Below are 15,305 nucleotides of genomic sequence, written 5' to 3'. Positions count from 1 at the left end.
AATGGGAAAAGCTAGGGGCACCCAAAGAGGTAGAAGAAACCCCACTGCATTGCTTTGGGAAGTTATTTCAGCTTTACAGCAAAATTTTGGTGGTCACTGGGCATGCCCTCATCCCACAGATCATCAGCAACAGCCCCGCATCTGTCACTGAACATGCACTGGAACCAACACCTGTATCTAAAACCTATACCCAGGTGCTCCAGAGATTAAGGATGCTCAGATTAGAGAGACCAGGCCTTCAGCCAACTTCTACACCTTGTTAAGATTTGGGTGGCCTTGAATCTCAGAGAGTTTAACTGCTGGACCAGCTACCTTCCCTGCAGAAGCTTCCAATTTAAAAAACAGATGCTGAAAAAGCAGTGGCAGCACAAACTCCTTATCACCAGCTGCTGTGTCACAGAGGATAACCCTGGTCTCTCTGGGAGGTCACCAGGGGTCCAGGTGACCTCAATTATTTCCAGGAACAGGCCTTTCCCTCATGATGCTTCTCACTTCTTGGAGTAGCCCCACAACCCAGAGTTAGGCACCCATTTTGGTAACAGTGCTGGGTTTGAGGAGTGGACAGAAGATTGTCAGAAGCTGTTCTCAGTTTTCCTGACAGAGAGTAGCTGGAGAAGGACTTTGGACAGGTCCTGGAGGATGGAGGGACAGCAGCCAGGCAATGGCTTCCCAGTGCCAGAGGGCAGGCCCAGCTGGGATATTGGGAAGGAATTGCTGGCTGGGAGGGTGGGCAGGCCCTGGCACAGGGTGCCCAGAGCAGCTGGGGCTGGCCCTGGATCCCTGCAGTGTCCAAGGCCAGGCTGGACAGGGCTTGGAGCGGCCTGGGACAGTGGAAGGTGTCCCTGCTGTGGCAGGGGGGTGGAATAAGGTGATTTTTAAGGTCCCTTCCAACCCAAACCATGCCAGGATTCAACAATTTCTCACTGTATCACTGCTGTCATGAAACTCTGAATCTTTTGTGTCCTGTTCCTGGTTTAACACAGAAAGCTAAAGGAGGGTCCTAATTAAAGAGATATTTCTATCAATTAATGACTTATTGCCTTCCATGACAGACCCTCCTTATCCTCCCATCCCACTGGGAACACCCCAGAGCATGCAGCTCTGACATACACTCAGTGGGATGGGGAGGTTTTAGCAGAGCATAGGTTAGATCAAATGACATTTCCACATCTCCATGATGCCTCCAGGCACCACAGTGACTACCTTCATTTAGCTGCTCTGCTGAGGTGCTGCTGCCAAAGTTTTTTTTGCTTGCACAGCTTTACATAGCAAAGCTCACCATCACCGTCCGTTCTCCGGCAACACTGGGGGCTGTCAGCTTCACAAACATCAACACAGCCACAACAAACACACCACAGAAGTAAACACAAAGGTTCGTTCTTCATGCAAAGAGCCTCCTGGAGATGTACCTGGTGATAAATCCTCCTGACAAACATGCCCCGAGCAAAAGCCTGGATGGTGAGGGTGGCGTTGCGGACCCTCAGGAAAGCCTGGCGCATCCGCAGCATTCGGTACTGCTTCTGCAAGACGATGGCAGCCCTCGTCCTCCTCAGGTGCTCAAAAAGCCTGCAATGCACAGGAGGAGGGTAAGCAGGGAAAACCAGCTCCACTTCTTTCTGATGCAGTAAATTTTAAACCAGGGGGAGAGGAAAACCTTTTGTCCAATGTGGGTTGATGGTATTCTGGAAAGACCAACAGCTGGGCTAAGAAAGCCTCCATGCTATCAGACAGCAGCCATGGAACCCAGGAGCACTGGAACCACAGATCAACACACCTCATAGCTCCCAAACAGCATTTAACCCAAGCACTCCCCAGGTTTTCCTTGGTTTGAACTCTCTGCCTTGTGTCCTTGCACCAGTCAGCGCCCAGGTTGGCCCCATCATTTCCCTGACTATAAAAAGCACACGTCACACAGGGTATCTACTGACTCAGTGAAAACAGCAGCAAATTGATTTGACATTTAAACTGGTGTGCACTGCTTTGGCAACATTCCTGAGCAGAGCCTCGAGCAATTCACAGACAGTAAATAATGAGGGAAATGGTCAACTCCGCACCACGTTGCTCCCATTCTCCAGCTGAACTCATGTTCAATTTGCTGTTACATGGGTTAATAAATGCCCATAAACCCTCTATTTAATTTGATAATTAGTTTGTTTTGCTGGATTTATGATTCATTTATTGCTCTCAGCATGCATCATTATACAGAAATTTGATCCACTTATTTTATTTTGTGAAAAGCGTATCAGAACTAAGAGCCACATCAGATTGGTTTATATATTCCTTTGATTGAGGCGAATGGCTTCCCATTAGGACCCACTGAGCCAGGGCTTCCTGAAGAGGATAAGGGATGGTCTAGCTCCAAAAAGAGACAGTAGTAACTCTGATGCCATCCAACCCTACAAGCCCTGCACAAAAAGGGGAACTGAAAAATTATGTACAAGAAACTCTTAAGCAGCTGGTTCTCTCTGACACCAACTCCTTCCACAACCACAAATAACACCACAAATTCAGCTACTATCTCTGATGTTATTCTGCTGATTGTCTGACTTGAAGAAGGGCCACAAGAAGGAAGGTGGCCAGTGTGTTGGGATGTTGTTCCATTACTTCACTGCTCCCACACACCCACCCCACAGCTGCCCACTCTCCAGCAGTGTTACCTACAGAAACCCCAGCAAGCCACTGACACGAGTGGTCTTGAGGTTCCTGCACAGAAAGAGTTAACACTGGGCTCTGTATTTCTCTACTGTACACAGCCCCCCTTGCCAGTGATTTGGAGTGATTTTCCTCATTACAAAGGATACAGACAATCAAGCCTGAGAACTCCCCCTGGGCATCATGGAGACACATTCCTGGTCCCTGCAGGGCAGGAGTGCATACCAACTAGGCAGTTCTTCCCTGGCTCATCCAAATGCCCTTTACCAAAGGCAGTCCCAGGAAAACATTAGTTCTGTGAAACACCCTTCAGAATACTATAGTCATCTCATTATAACCAGACTGTCCATGTTATGACCTTGGCCCTGCACCTAGAAATTAAACTAATGTAAATATGAAACCAGTTTGAGGCAAAGAATTTCGATCTCTTGCCCCTCAATAAAACCAGAGAGAGAGGCCAGAAATGAGTCCCACTTTAGCCCAAAAACTCTCACCACAGCATTACCCAGGCACACATTACACATCTTGCTTTCAACCAACCAGAGCATCTTACAAGTTCCTCGCACGAAACACCCCCAGTTTACGTTCCAGAAGATGCAACAGATTGAAAACACAGGTAGCCAGAGGTGTTTCCACACTTGACTTCCCAGCTGGCCCCGCTGTGAGGCTCCCCAGGACCCACCTTCGTGCCAGGTGCCTGCGGGCATAGCACTGCAGGGTGAGGGTGGCTCGTCTCAGCCGCTGGTACTTGGCCCTCTGCAGCCAGCCCCGCACAGTCTTCTGGATCATGATGGTGGCAGCTCTGAACTTATCTGCCCGCAGTTTCTCCAGATATGCCACCTGGCCTGCACGGAAAAAGATCTTGGTACGGCCAAACTGGAACTTGTCTGGATCCTTTTCAAAAGCATAAAGGAAACTACATTTAATTGAGGCAAACATTAGTTTGTTTTTTTTTTTGTTTTCAGTCTAAGTTGATTAGTAGATACAGAGTGAAAACACCACCTTGAATTAAATTTATTAACTTACATCTCTTCTTAATTGGGTAACGAAGATATTATTAGACTCCATTATTAGACGTATTAGATTATTAGACTTATTCGACATTATCAGATATCTTTAGACTTACTACACTTGAGCATCTATACACCCATTAACGCAGCACTAGGACTCAGTCTTAAACTCCAAATATTTACACAGATTTTGAAGGGGTTTGGAGCTGGGTTATTTGTGTTTTGTGGGGTTTTTTGCTTGGTTGGTTTTGGCTTATTTTGTTTTGATTTTTTTTGTTGGGTTTTGGTTTTTTTTTACTGCTGGTGTTTATTTGGAGTTTTTTAGGTTTTGGGGTTTTGTTTCTTTTTTTGTTTGGAGTTTAAGTTTGGTTGGTTTGTTTGGTTTTTTTTGTTTTGTTAGTTGGTTTTTACATCAATAAAGAAATCTCAGAATCTCAAAATCTTTTAGGTTGGAAGGGACCTTAAACATTACATACATCCAACCCCCCTGCCTTGGGCAGGAACACCTTCCACTAGACCAAAAATTAGAAATGCAACACCAGAGCACTTCAAGGAAAAGACTTCTTTCTCAAAAAGATTAATGTTTAGATCTACAAAGTCATACATGTGCTGCAAAAAGCTCTGCAGCTAAAGGTAACACAGGGTGAAAAATGCAAAAAGAGGAGCCCAATTGGGTAAATTCCTCAAAATCCCGCAGGAAAACGAGAGAACATCAAAATCTGTCTAAGGTGCTGTGCACATTCTGAGCCACTCAACAGCAAAAAACCTTTGCATGCACATTTGCAATTTAAAAATAATGCATAAAAGCAAGCAGTAAAGTTTTGGTAAGGAGAGGTGGCAAAACCTTCTGATTAGTTTATGGTAAAAAAGCCCAGATTTGTGGAATGCTTTTTCCATACAGGGCCATTGAAAGTCTCCCACACATCAAGATAAAGCATTTACTGCACTTTTCCCGTACTCATTTGTGCAAAAAGGCATTTAATGATTGACTAAGGTTCATGATATGGTCCCAGGCTGGACCTCTGAAATGTACTCCAGCTGTAGAGTCTAGACAAAACCAGAAGGAGAGGCAGGGGGGACACATTTTTTAAAAGTGGCCAGTCATTCATGTACAGCCAGTGATAGCAAACTCTGGACTTCACCAGCACTGAAGTGATTCATTCCTCTTGACCACAGCCAAGAAATCCCATGTCCCACTTGTTCCTGCCATCTCCTCACAATACTCCCTCGTTTTGGGAAAGCTCCCAGCCTGCCTGGGGTGGAGGAGCACCTGCACGAGCAGCAGGTGAAGCTGGAGCAATTTCAGACCACATCAAATTCATGAGTTCTGTGCTTTTAGAATCACTGACAAAGACCTGGTCCCAGCTCACCTTAATGAGGTCTTCCAACAGGGTCTGACAGATCTGCTTCTTGTCATTCTTAGAGAGGTCTCTCTTGTTCATAAGCACACGATACCTATTGAAAAAGTCAGGGTAGGACCACCTGAAAGCAAAGCACACCCTGGGTTAGTCTGCATGCTGGGCACTGCTTCACTAAAATAAAGTGCCTGGAGTTGTAGTGTGAAATATTCTAAGGGATTTCTCACCACTACCCTCATGGACCAAGCCACCCAAAAGGAGCTACTCACCCTCAGCCTGGCCCCAATCCCAGACACTGAATGACCATATCAGGGCCTTTCTAGCCTCCAACAGAAAGGCCACAGATCACCCTGTTTTCACCCCTGATGTGCTTCCCAATCTGCTGTTCTTTAGCACTCAAATGCAACAATGAGTTGCATTCTCACCAGCAGAAAGGAGAACCTAATTTTGGAGAAATCATGGATCTCTTGATTGCCCAAAAAAAAAAATAAATTAAACAGCAATCTTGATAAAGTTATAGAGAATGAATCAAATAGGTATTCTTTTGTCTTTGTATTCCCAAACTCTGCTGAATACTACTTTGAATCAATTGACTCACTAATTGCTCCATCTTGAGGTCTGACACCCTTCAAACAAACACAAAATCTTCTGGCTCTGGAAAGACAAAGCAGCCCCTTGGAAGATGCCTCACTGCCTCCAGCAGCAAAGCTTCCAAATAGGCAACACTTATTGAAGGAATTAGAGCACTGCACCCTACAGCTAGGAAATACCATCTCCTGTGGCTGGTGATAGATGTAGAGCCTGCAGACTGCGATCCTGAAATTGCTTCAGCATCTGCCAAGTTTCAGCTTTCTCTAAATTAACACAGTGAGTTATAAACCCCTCAAAACCTGAGTTTTTAATTAACACCAGCCTTCTCCAGCAATGTCCTGAATGACCATTGACATTTCAACAAAATACGCCTAACAAACATCAAAGGGAGACTGGAGAGAATCACAGAGAATTTGATTTGTGCCCTCACTCAACAAAACCACCTGTGCAATCCTTACCTGCAGGGATGCTCTGGCAACCAGGACGAGAACAAACTGTGAAGAGCCTCCATACAGAAACATCCTCTTCACCCAGAAGCCCCATGCATACCTTAATTTTTGCATTACTGCCCCAAATTCTTCCTAATTTTACACTTCCAGGGATTAAGAGTGTGGAAGAGAAAATAAACTGCAAAGGGCCAGAGCAATTGTGACAGGTCATGGCCAGTTTGGAGTGGTGAGGCAGAGCGAGACCATCTGAGCACTCACAGCTGCCAGCTCTACAAAATACTTCATAAAACAGAGTATTTCAGTTGGAAGGGACCTGCACAGTCATCTACTCCAGCTGCTGGTATCTCTCATGGAACACCTTGAAGGCTGGAAGCTGTGCTATTTGCTAAGGCAGGCATATTGCTGATTTCAAAACACACAACCAACAGAGCTTTGTGTGTCACTTCAGAAAAGGCAACAAGGGGAGGAAAGCCAATACTTTTTCTCATTAAAAGCAATACTCTAATTAAAAGAGTACAGCGGAAGGAAATGTTTGCAAAGGGAATGAAGAGAGAAAAAAAGGTGGACTGGTAAGGACTGGGAAGCCACAAATAACTGCTTCATGGACAAACAGCCCCAAGGACACAACTAATAAAGAATACAGGACTGGCAAAAACCAGAGTACCCTTAGGATTGCACCAGAAGCCAAAGTAAAACGGGGAGCTCCTGGAGGCAGAAGCATGAGGGAAACTGTGATGAAAGGATTTCCCATGCTCAGAACGCTCAGATTGGCCCTGGAGCAGCCAGATTTAGTGCTGATTTAATCTCTGTCTCCATGGGCTAGTCCTGAGGCCAGGCAGCTAAGGCTACCCACCCTCAAATACCCAAAAGTAGGGGATTACTACTAAAAAAACTAAGCTGTCAGCTATGGGGAGCTCCCTCTGGGGCAAAAACTGAACGCAAAGGTTATGCAAGACTACAAGCTTGTGTCCTGTAAGGTTTAACTTAAACTTGCCTTATCTTTGCTTTTCCAGTGCCTCCGTTTTATAATTACATTTCCCATTCTGCGTTCTGCAAGTAAAACCCGTTTTCATTTTAAGCACACCCGGGGTTTACACAGCTCCAAATCAAACCTGAGAGGAGAAGCAGAGCATGCAGTGCCCGAGGCACACAGCCAAACACACGAGGCTGGCTCGGGAATTGCTCGAGCCAGGGAGAGCTTGGGAGGGGGGAAGAGAGAAGGAGGCAGTATTCCCATTAACCTGCCAGAGTCAGCTCAGGCACTGACACTATTAACTGCTGATATCTGGAGGAAAAAAAAATCACCCTGCAGGTGCCACCCAGGCTTTTCCAGCAGAGAGCAGATGGTGGAAAGGCAGAACTTGAAACTCAGGGCACAGGTCCAAGCTAGGCAGAAAGCAAAATCCATCATCTTCCAGCACCAAGGCAGAGATGGAGATCCCACAGCTGCTCACAAACAAGAGTCAGACACCTGGAGGAATTCCTTAAAAATAGATCACAGGTCACTACCCTGTGGGTCTTCCTCCAGAGCCTGTCATTCTCATTTCCCAAGGTGGCAAAAATCGATTTTCCACATCCATCCTTAATAAAAGTGACTCACCTTTCAGGAGTAAGTCTCACATGAGACATTGGAAGAGTCAGGGAATTCACCCCCTGGATTCTGCCGAGGTGTTTATCGGGCCTGGTGCCATCCATAGCCCCTATCCACATCTCCCAGAGGTTCACAGCCCCACGCTGCACCCCCAGGGCACAGAACTGCCTCACTTGTCCTCTCACCACTCTGATTGAGCAGGGGATGACAGCCCTGACACCACACTACTCCCGTATTATTGTGCACAGAGCATCAAGACAAAATCTGTGCCATGCCAGGGCTCAGCCAGCCCATCAGGAGTTTATCTGGGATATCTGCCATCCCACTTCATCAGAAAAAGAAAGCTGTACGGGTTCATAGGTGCTGCTGTAGAATCCTCCCCGGAGAAAGTAACAATTAAAGCACTCAGGTTTAATGTAACGTGCCTCATTGAACCACTCGAGGCCCAGAGCTGTATAAAATTTCCTTACAACTATGTGCTCAGAGAGAAACAAACATGATCCCCCCAGCCCTGCAAGGAAGATTTCTCCAGTTCAGAAATAATCTTGGTGCTTTGCTGCACACACACTTTTAAAATTATTTTTCTGCACACACATCTCATTGTTTTACTTACTATATCTTCATTTTTAGAGAGGAAATAAAAAAAAAACCACAAAAGCAAAGAGAGAAAACTTATTTCATACTTGCCAAACCGCACACTGACTCCCAGCAGGAGACAAAGGATGTACTATGTTACCCCACAGCTTAGCAGGGCAGGAAAGAAAATGGGAAGGGTATACCTCAGTTCACCTTGCAGACAGGTATCAAACAAAAAACAGATTTCAGGTGCTTGGTATGCTGCCACACAGCACATAGCAAGCCTCAGTGCAGGGCTGGAAACCACCAAGGGACACTAAATAAACACAACTCCATATTATTAGCAAGTTTTAAGATCCAGATTAAGTGGTGCAGACAAAAGAGATGGAAAAGAGATGGGGAGAAACAGGAAGAAGGAGGCACAAAAGACTGGGCAGATGCTTCTCAAACTGAGATCAAGCCAAACTCAAACAGCTGAATTTTCCTTTGATGACAGCACAGGTCACTAAGGGGAAAAGGCAATAAAGGGATGCAGGAAAATAACTTATGCCTGTGGAAAAAGCCCTCCTTGGGCTCAGGCAGCGAGGATGGCTGGCTGGGAGCTGAGACTTGGTCATCCCAGCAAAGTTTTTGTCATCTACAGGAAACAGAGGGAATAAGCTATAGCACACACCACAGATGAAATAATTTATTTTTTTTTCTGTGATTTGAGCGGCCAGATTTGCATGTTTTACACAAAAATGCAGCCAGGTGTAAAGCAAAGGGGCTGCTCCTGCCTAAAATCAAGGGATTATGAACCTGAGCAGAGCCAGCTGGGTTTATCACAACATCAAAATAAAGACAGAGCATGGGTAGGAAACTGAGGGTGACATTCTAAGGAAGCCTCTGAAAAGCATCTTTCCAAGCAGTCAGCAACTGCCCAAAATATCCACAACCCATTGTTTCAGGGTTATTACAGCAATGTTACACCAGCTGCACTGAGTGAACAGCTGAAAGGAGCATAATAGATCAAAAAAACTTCAAACTCTTAACCATAATATGGTTTATTTTGTACCCCAAAGTAACTGAACGTGAAATGTTTCCACTCAGGGTAAACAAATTCAGTGTCCCCATCACCAAAGACCATCCCAGGCGCTGAGCAAACTCAGATTTGTGTAAGAAATCCTGGCAGCACCACAGGGCACCCTGCCCTGAAGGGGTCAACATATTAAACAGGAAGGAACTGGACAATACTGATCTTTCCAGAGGAGTCAAAACATGTCAGGAGGGATGCAGGTTCAAACTTGGAGCAAAGATTTGAGTGAAATTGTTTTAGAAACTGCAGCTCAGAGAGAAAATTTCTCTTTCCTTGTTTACTGCAGCAGAACAGATTTGCCTTTCAATTAGCTCTAAAACATGCAGGCTGGCCTGGCTTGAAATTAGCTGGAACATATTCAAAGGGAAAAACAAGGGGGGAAAACCCCTCCATTTACATATTACACCTTTGTTGGGAGTGGGCAAACAGAACGGTTGGTAGCCAAAGCAATTTATAAGTCTTGTTATCCTGAAATGACAGCCAGACAGCTAAAGGCACATTCTATAATAAAAATTAGATACCAAGGATGTCCATGGCAGTTTTCAATTTTAAGTGTTTAATGTTTATAGAGTTTAGCAGCTGGGATTTCACACTGAATTGATACAAAAATGCTGCATGTGACAGTGAGCTCCAGCAACCAGAGGAAGCAGCCAAATGCCAAGGATACTTAAAACTATAAATACATAACTACAAAGAGGGTATTTCAGAGAGAACTGCAGTGATGAGGTTATTCAGAGTGGTGGCATGGTGGGAGACCACTGCTGCTCCACCACTGACTGGAAACCACCATAACCAGCAGGGGAAATTAAAAAAAAAAAAAATCAGTTTTGATGGAACCAATTTAAAAACTTGTTTTAAAGTGTATTTTGCTATTCACGGAGATCTGCTCCAATTAGTTCTCTATAGACTCATCTCTATGCAGCCAGTTCCTGTAAAGAAGATGAATGGTTTTACAGCACAGAGACATCTTCCACGCTTTATGCAGGGAAGTTGATGATAGATTTACTACCTACACACCTCAGACAGCCCATTCATCACAGTCATTTATGTACATGCTAACAGATACAGATTTCTTAAGTGCTGAGTAACATTTCAAAGCAAATGACACATTTTCAATTCATTTCAGACACAGCCAGAGCGCAGCCTACCATGGAAATGGTGAAATAAACCCAGGCACACCCTAAGTGGGCAGCCCAAGGCTTCAGATTTTTGTGACTTACACGGCTTGAACAACTACAACTTGTATCAAAAATGATTTCTTTTCTTAGAGTTAAAAAAATTATTAAAGACTCAAAACATCTAACTCTTCAGCAGCAGGTGGTTTTACCCAGAGACCACATCACCCTCAGAAATTACTCTTGTGACGGTGTGCTAGAATATATTCAGAGGTAAGCATAACAGGATGAAAATAAGAGTTTTTCTATTGTTTCTGGATAAAACTTACCTCGAGATAAACAAATTTGGAAATTCCCTGTTGCTTTACAGGGAAATTGCTTATACTCAAGCGAAGCAAAAGTCAAGAAGATCAAGTTTTCTCTTATTATTTTAAAGTTATTACAAATTTAGAGCCTTCACATGAGGTTTAAATTTAAAGCAATGACTCTGCTTTTTAGTTTTATCCTTAATCAAGCAATACTAACTCAACTTGTCTCAAAATATAAGGAAATACAGAGGAATAATCAATGCTCACTGTGATGAAAACTGAGAGAGGTTTCACATAAAACTGCAGAAAGAACTAAAAAGTCTGTTACTTTTCCTACAAAAGAAGATCCTGTGAAAGCATCTTTTCCTAAGACAGTCTATAAGGCAAATTTAAATACACAGATTATTCACAATCTTTCAACGACATCATCCAGCTCCTGGGTCTGGATTTTCAGGACTAGAATTTTGTAAGGGGGGATGAAGAACTACCAGAGCCCAAAGTGAGTATTCTATTTGGTGTAGATCTGCTCCTATATACAATTATATCCTAGAAATATTAAAATACACAAAAATCTGTCCTTCAAGCATCACAAACTTTGGAAAAGGTCACTCTGAAAGGCTGAAATAGCTTTTTGGACCCTGTTTTTTTTGTCCCTGGAGGAAGAACAAAAGCTGACAAGTTGCTGTGATGGAAGAGCTCTGTATTCTTATTGTCCTGGGAGAAGATCTCGTAACCAAAAGCATGCAAGCAGAGCTGAGAGCATCACTTTTTAGTTTGTCATTGTGGAGAGGTCCTTGCACTGGTCAATTCTTTGCTGTCTGGTTTCTCCCCTCTGTTCTCCCTCCCCAGTTACTAATTTTACATTGATTTTAGTGCTGAAGGGTCTAGACTGCAGTTAAGTGAGCAGAAATAGAAAAAAACTCTACAAATCTGTAGGTTAATTATGAATGGAGAGGAACAGGGTGTCCATGCAGCCATGGTGAGGCCAGTAACAAACCTCAAACACACAACGCTCAGGTCAGAGCTCCCCAAACTCTCCCAGGGCCCACCAGGGCAGAGCCAGGGCCCAGACTGCACTGGGCAGTGTGAAATCCTGCTTAGAGAGCAAAGAGCTGTGTTCTCTGGCCTCTCCCATGTGAAAAAAACCCAGATTTTTCATTGTCTCAGGGCTGTTACTACAGAGAACTGATGGATTTGGCCTGGCAACAAAGACAAAAGACAACCCAAGGGCTGGAATCTTTGATTCCCCACCATGGCTTAGTGATCATGTAATGTAGAAGCAGCTTTTTACTGGCTAATTCCACAGAAGCCCTCAGGACTTCTGAGCTGAAAGCCAAAGGTGATGCTGGGTCTTCTAAGAGGGCCAGACTCCCAGCATGAGAACCCCAATCTCCCACACTGGCAGAGGACAGAGAGAAATTGCTTTCCATGAGACTTTTCTTCTTCTCCTTCTTCTGTTTTCCCTTCTTCCTCCTTAAGCAGCTGGACTCAGCTGGTGAGGGAGAGCCCCACCACCAGCTGTGGGCTGCCCACGGAGGCCAGTGGACAAGAGGAAGGGCAACTTCAACATGAGGTCAGTGGCCAAGAGAGGCGAAGGGCAGCAGGGCAACCTCAACATGCAGCTGCTGCCCTCAGCTGCCAGAAACCCTCTGCAGCTTTTCAGGGGCTGAGAGTAGCTCACTCCTCCCCAAAATCCAGGACAGGGGGGTTCGTCATGGTGTTCCACATCATGCTTAGCCAAACTCCTCACTGTGCATATTTATAACTTCTTTGTTCCATATAAAAAGGCTGATGGCTTTGCTGACATTAACACAAAGCTGCTTGGCACTAAAATGCAATTGATGCCTTTTTAGAATTATTTGCCCTTGTCATCTTCATGACGTATGTATAGTCTGTGTTTTCTGATTTATTAGGCCTTAGAAACCTCTTTTGAATTTTATATCTCAATCAGCAGGACCCACACCACTCGTAACCCTCTTTTTTTACGATGCAAGAGTTTGAAGCCTAGGATTCTCTGGATGTGCAAAGTCTACCACAATAATTTACAACCCTTATTTTCTTTCTCTGCAAGCAGAATCAAATTTTTCTTTTAGGCTGAAATGAGGATTACAGCAGATGTCTGAAGCCAGGAAAAAACACGAAGAAAAGCAAATTGAACAGTGGAAGGGGCTTCAGGCAAACAGGGAAGGAGTCCTTTAGGGCAATGCTTGCTTCCAGAGCTGTTGTTTGATGTCCACATCAAACTATGGGATCCACATTAGCTATGGGATCAAAGCAGGATACCTTTTGTCTGCCAGGCACCAGTTTTTTCAGAGGTTTCATGAGAGCAAATTACCTCTCAAGACCAAACTGGAACGCTGGACACAGCACAACACACCCACTGCCACCCCCACTTTGAATCTCTTTGCTGGACAATGAATCTCTCAGACCTGAAGAACCCAGGACATAATGGGAGTTTTGCAAAACGAAAAAAAAAATTTAAAAAAGGAAAAAAAAAAAGTAAAAAATCTACCCTGGATATAAACCAAGCTAAATAAACACTGTCCTGAGAACAGAATTGTTTTCTTCTTCCTCCCTCACCTCAGATAATCACAGAATGGTCTGGAAGGGTCTTTAAAGTCCATCCAGTGCCACCCCTGATATGGCAGGGACACCTTCCACAGCCCCAGGGTGCTCCAAGCCCCAGTGTCCAGCTTGGCCTTGGGTACAGTGAAATTGCTGAGTGAATCACAGGAGCAGCACAAGCCCAGGGAATTCCCAGCCCTGTACCTGGATGGGAAGCCAGCTGCACTGATCCGGATGGTCTCCAGCACCCCACAGGCTCTCAGCTGCTGCACTGCTCTCTTTGGATCAAATCTGCAAATAGATTTAGGACAGACATTAACACACAGTGAGAGGGAACCTGCAGCCATTCCCTCCCAAACCGCAGTGTAGCCCATGCCTGGCTTTGGGAACAGGCTGCACTGATGTCACTCATTTTCTCTGCAGGTCACAGAGGTGCGATTTTCAACCTTGCTTCCACCCCTCTACCAATGCCAGGTGTATTCTTGGGATAGGATGACCTGCTGCCATTAATTCGTGCCTACAGCCAGACCCTACCTGGCTTTGTAAAGCAATAAAGTCACAATAAAGAAGGGAACAGGCTGCCCCACCACAAGCTGCCTGGTTAACCAGGCAGTATTACTCCTGCAGCTATCAGGGCAACATCATATTCACAGAAATCAAATTCAACAGCAAAGTAAGCCTGATATATTCAGTTCCATTCCAAAACCAGGTAATTAACAGGTGCTGCTAGTTTCTAGACTAAGTTTTCCAAGAACAGTGGTGCTGGTGTTACAGACTAATGACTTTGGTAGGCACCATGTGGAAATTTAAGGTGTTTCTGCCCTCCTCTTTAAAGCTTGCCTCATCCCTTACCACTGGCATCCCACCTCCATCAGGAATTTGTGCCAAAAACACTCATGGCAACTTCCAGCTGAGGACCTGGGCATTGCCTCCTCTGGTTCCTGGCAAGAACTCATGCCCAGAACAGACCATCCTTGCGCAGAGTGAGTACAGGTACCTGCACAGCACCTCCCTCCTTTCACCCTGACTCTGAATGCACAAGCTCTTCAGCTCTGGAAAGCGCTGGAAAAGGTCCTTGCATCAAGCTTGGACTCACATGAATGCAGATGTCCACAGCTGTGTGAGGTTTCCAGAACAAAGCTTCCCACATAATACCAGCTTTTCCCTTTCTGAAAGCCCAAAATATTTCCACCTGCAAGTCAAGATTGCATGAATAATTCTGCCTGCTCTCTGCTGTACAAAAGCAGCATGAAAAATAGTCCCCTTCTTCTCTCTCTGCTTTTTTTTAATTCCCTGGACCTGTCAAGTCTACAAGCAAGTTATTCACTGCAACACCACAAACACTGTGCAGGGTGAAAAATCAGTCTGGGCTGTCACTCACTTCAAGGAAGAACCCACAAGGGTGCAATTTCCATAACAATAAATAATAAACAGGACTGTCAGATCAGCAGGTAAGCATCAGTCCTGGAAGATCCCAGAGCAATCTCTGCTGTATCCAAGAGAAACTGCAAAGCAGCAAAGCCCTGCTCAGTGGGGGTGAAATGCAGTCACCAGAGAGGCTGCAGTCATTTATCAGCAACAGCTCCAGCTATGGGCTAACACTGAAATTAAGACCTTAAAAGTGGGACAAACTCCTTATTACAAACTCCTTTTCCTTTCCATGGGAGGTAGAAGCACCTGGCAGGTTGCCTTTGGCCTGGAAACCCAAGCCAAAGATCCCAAACCCTGCCTGAAACAGACTCTAAAAGGGAAACTGACAAGAGGAACAACCTGAAGTCAGGCATTCCCCTTGCACATCTCTCTTTGGAAGTCTCCTCCACCAGGAATTAACCTCAGACACAGCCTGCAGTCAGATGCAGCAAACATTCCTGTTCAGTGCCAAGGTGTCCTCCAGGATGGGAGCCTGAGACCCCTCAGCCCCACTACAGAGCTTATCTTTTCAGCAAGTTGTGAAGTAGGAATGCAGGGTGCCAGAAACCTGAGGAAGTCTCCAGTCTGACCTTCTATGTTCAAAA

The 15,305-nt window shown here is 45.0% G+C and overlaps 1 protein-coding gene across 1 annotated transcript in view; it reads right to left on the bottom strand.

The window, feature by feature from the left end:
* The window catches only part of MYO5B (myosin VB), a 145,804-nt gene that overhangs the window by 46,171 nt on the left and 84,328 nt on the right, over positions 1-15,305 (bottom strand). The window contains exons 17-20 of the mRNA XM_058827205.1: positions 13,495-13,581; positions 5,033-5,144; positions 3,335-3,546; positions 1,410-1,566 (exon numbers count right to left, since the gene is read on the bottom strand). Of these exons, the coding sequence (XP_058683188.1) occupies positions 1,410-1,566; positions 3,335-3,546; positions 5,033-5,144; positions 13,495-13,581 (568 nt within the window). The remainder of the gene's footprint in view (positions 1-1,409; positions 1,567-3,334; positions 3,547-5,032; positions 5,145-13,494; positions 13,582-15,305) is intronic.

This window comes from Poecile atricapillus, chromosome Z, assembly GCF_030490865.1.
Source record: "Poecile atricapillus isolate bPoeAtr1 chromosome Z, bPoeAtr1.hap1, whole genome shotgun sequence".
Classification (NCBI taxonomy): Eukaryota; Metazoa; Chordata; class Aves; order Passeriformes; family Paridae; genus Poecile; species Poecile atricapillus.
Note: the sequence above shows the minus strand (reverse complement) of the source record. Positions and strands in the feature narration are given on the sequence as shown.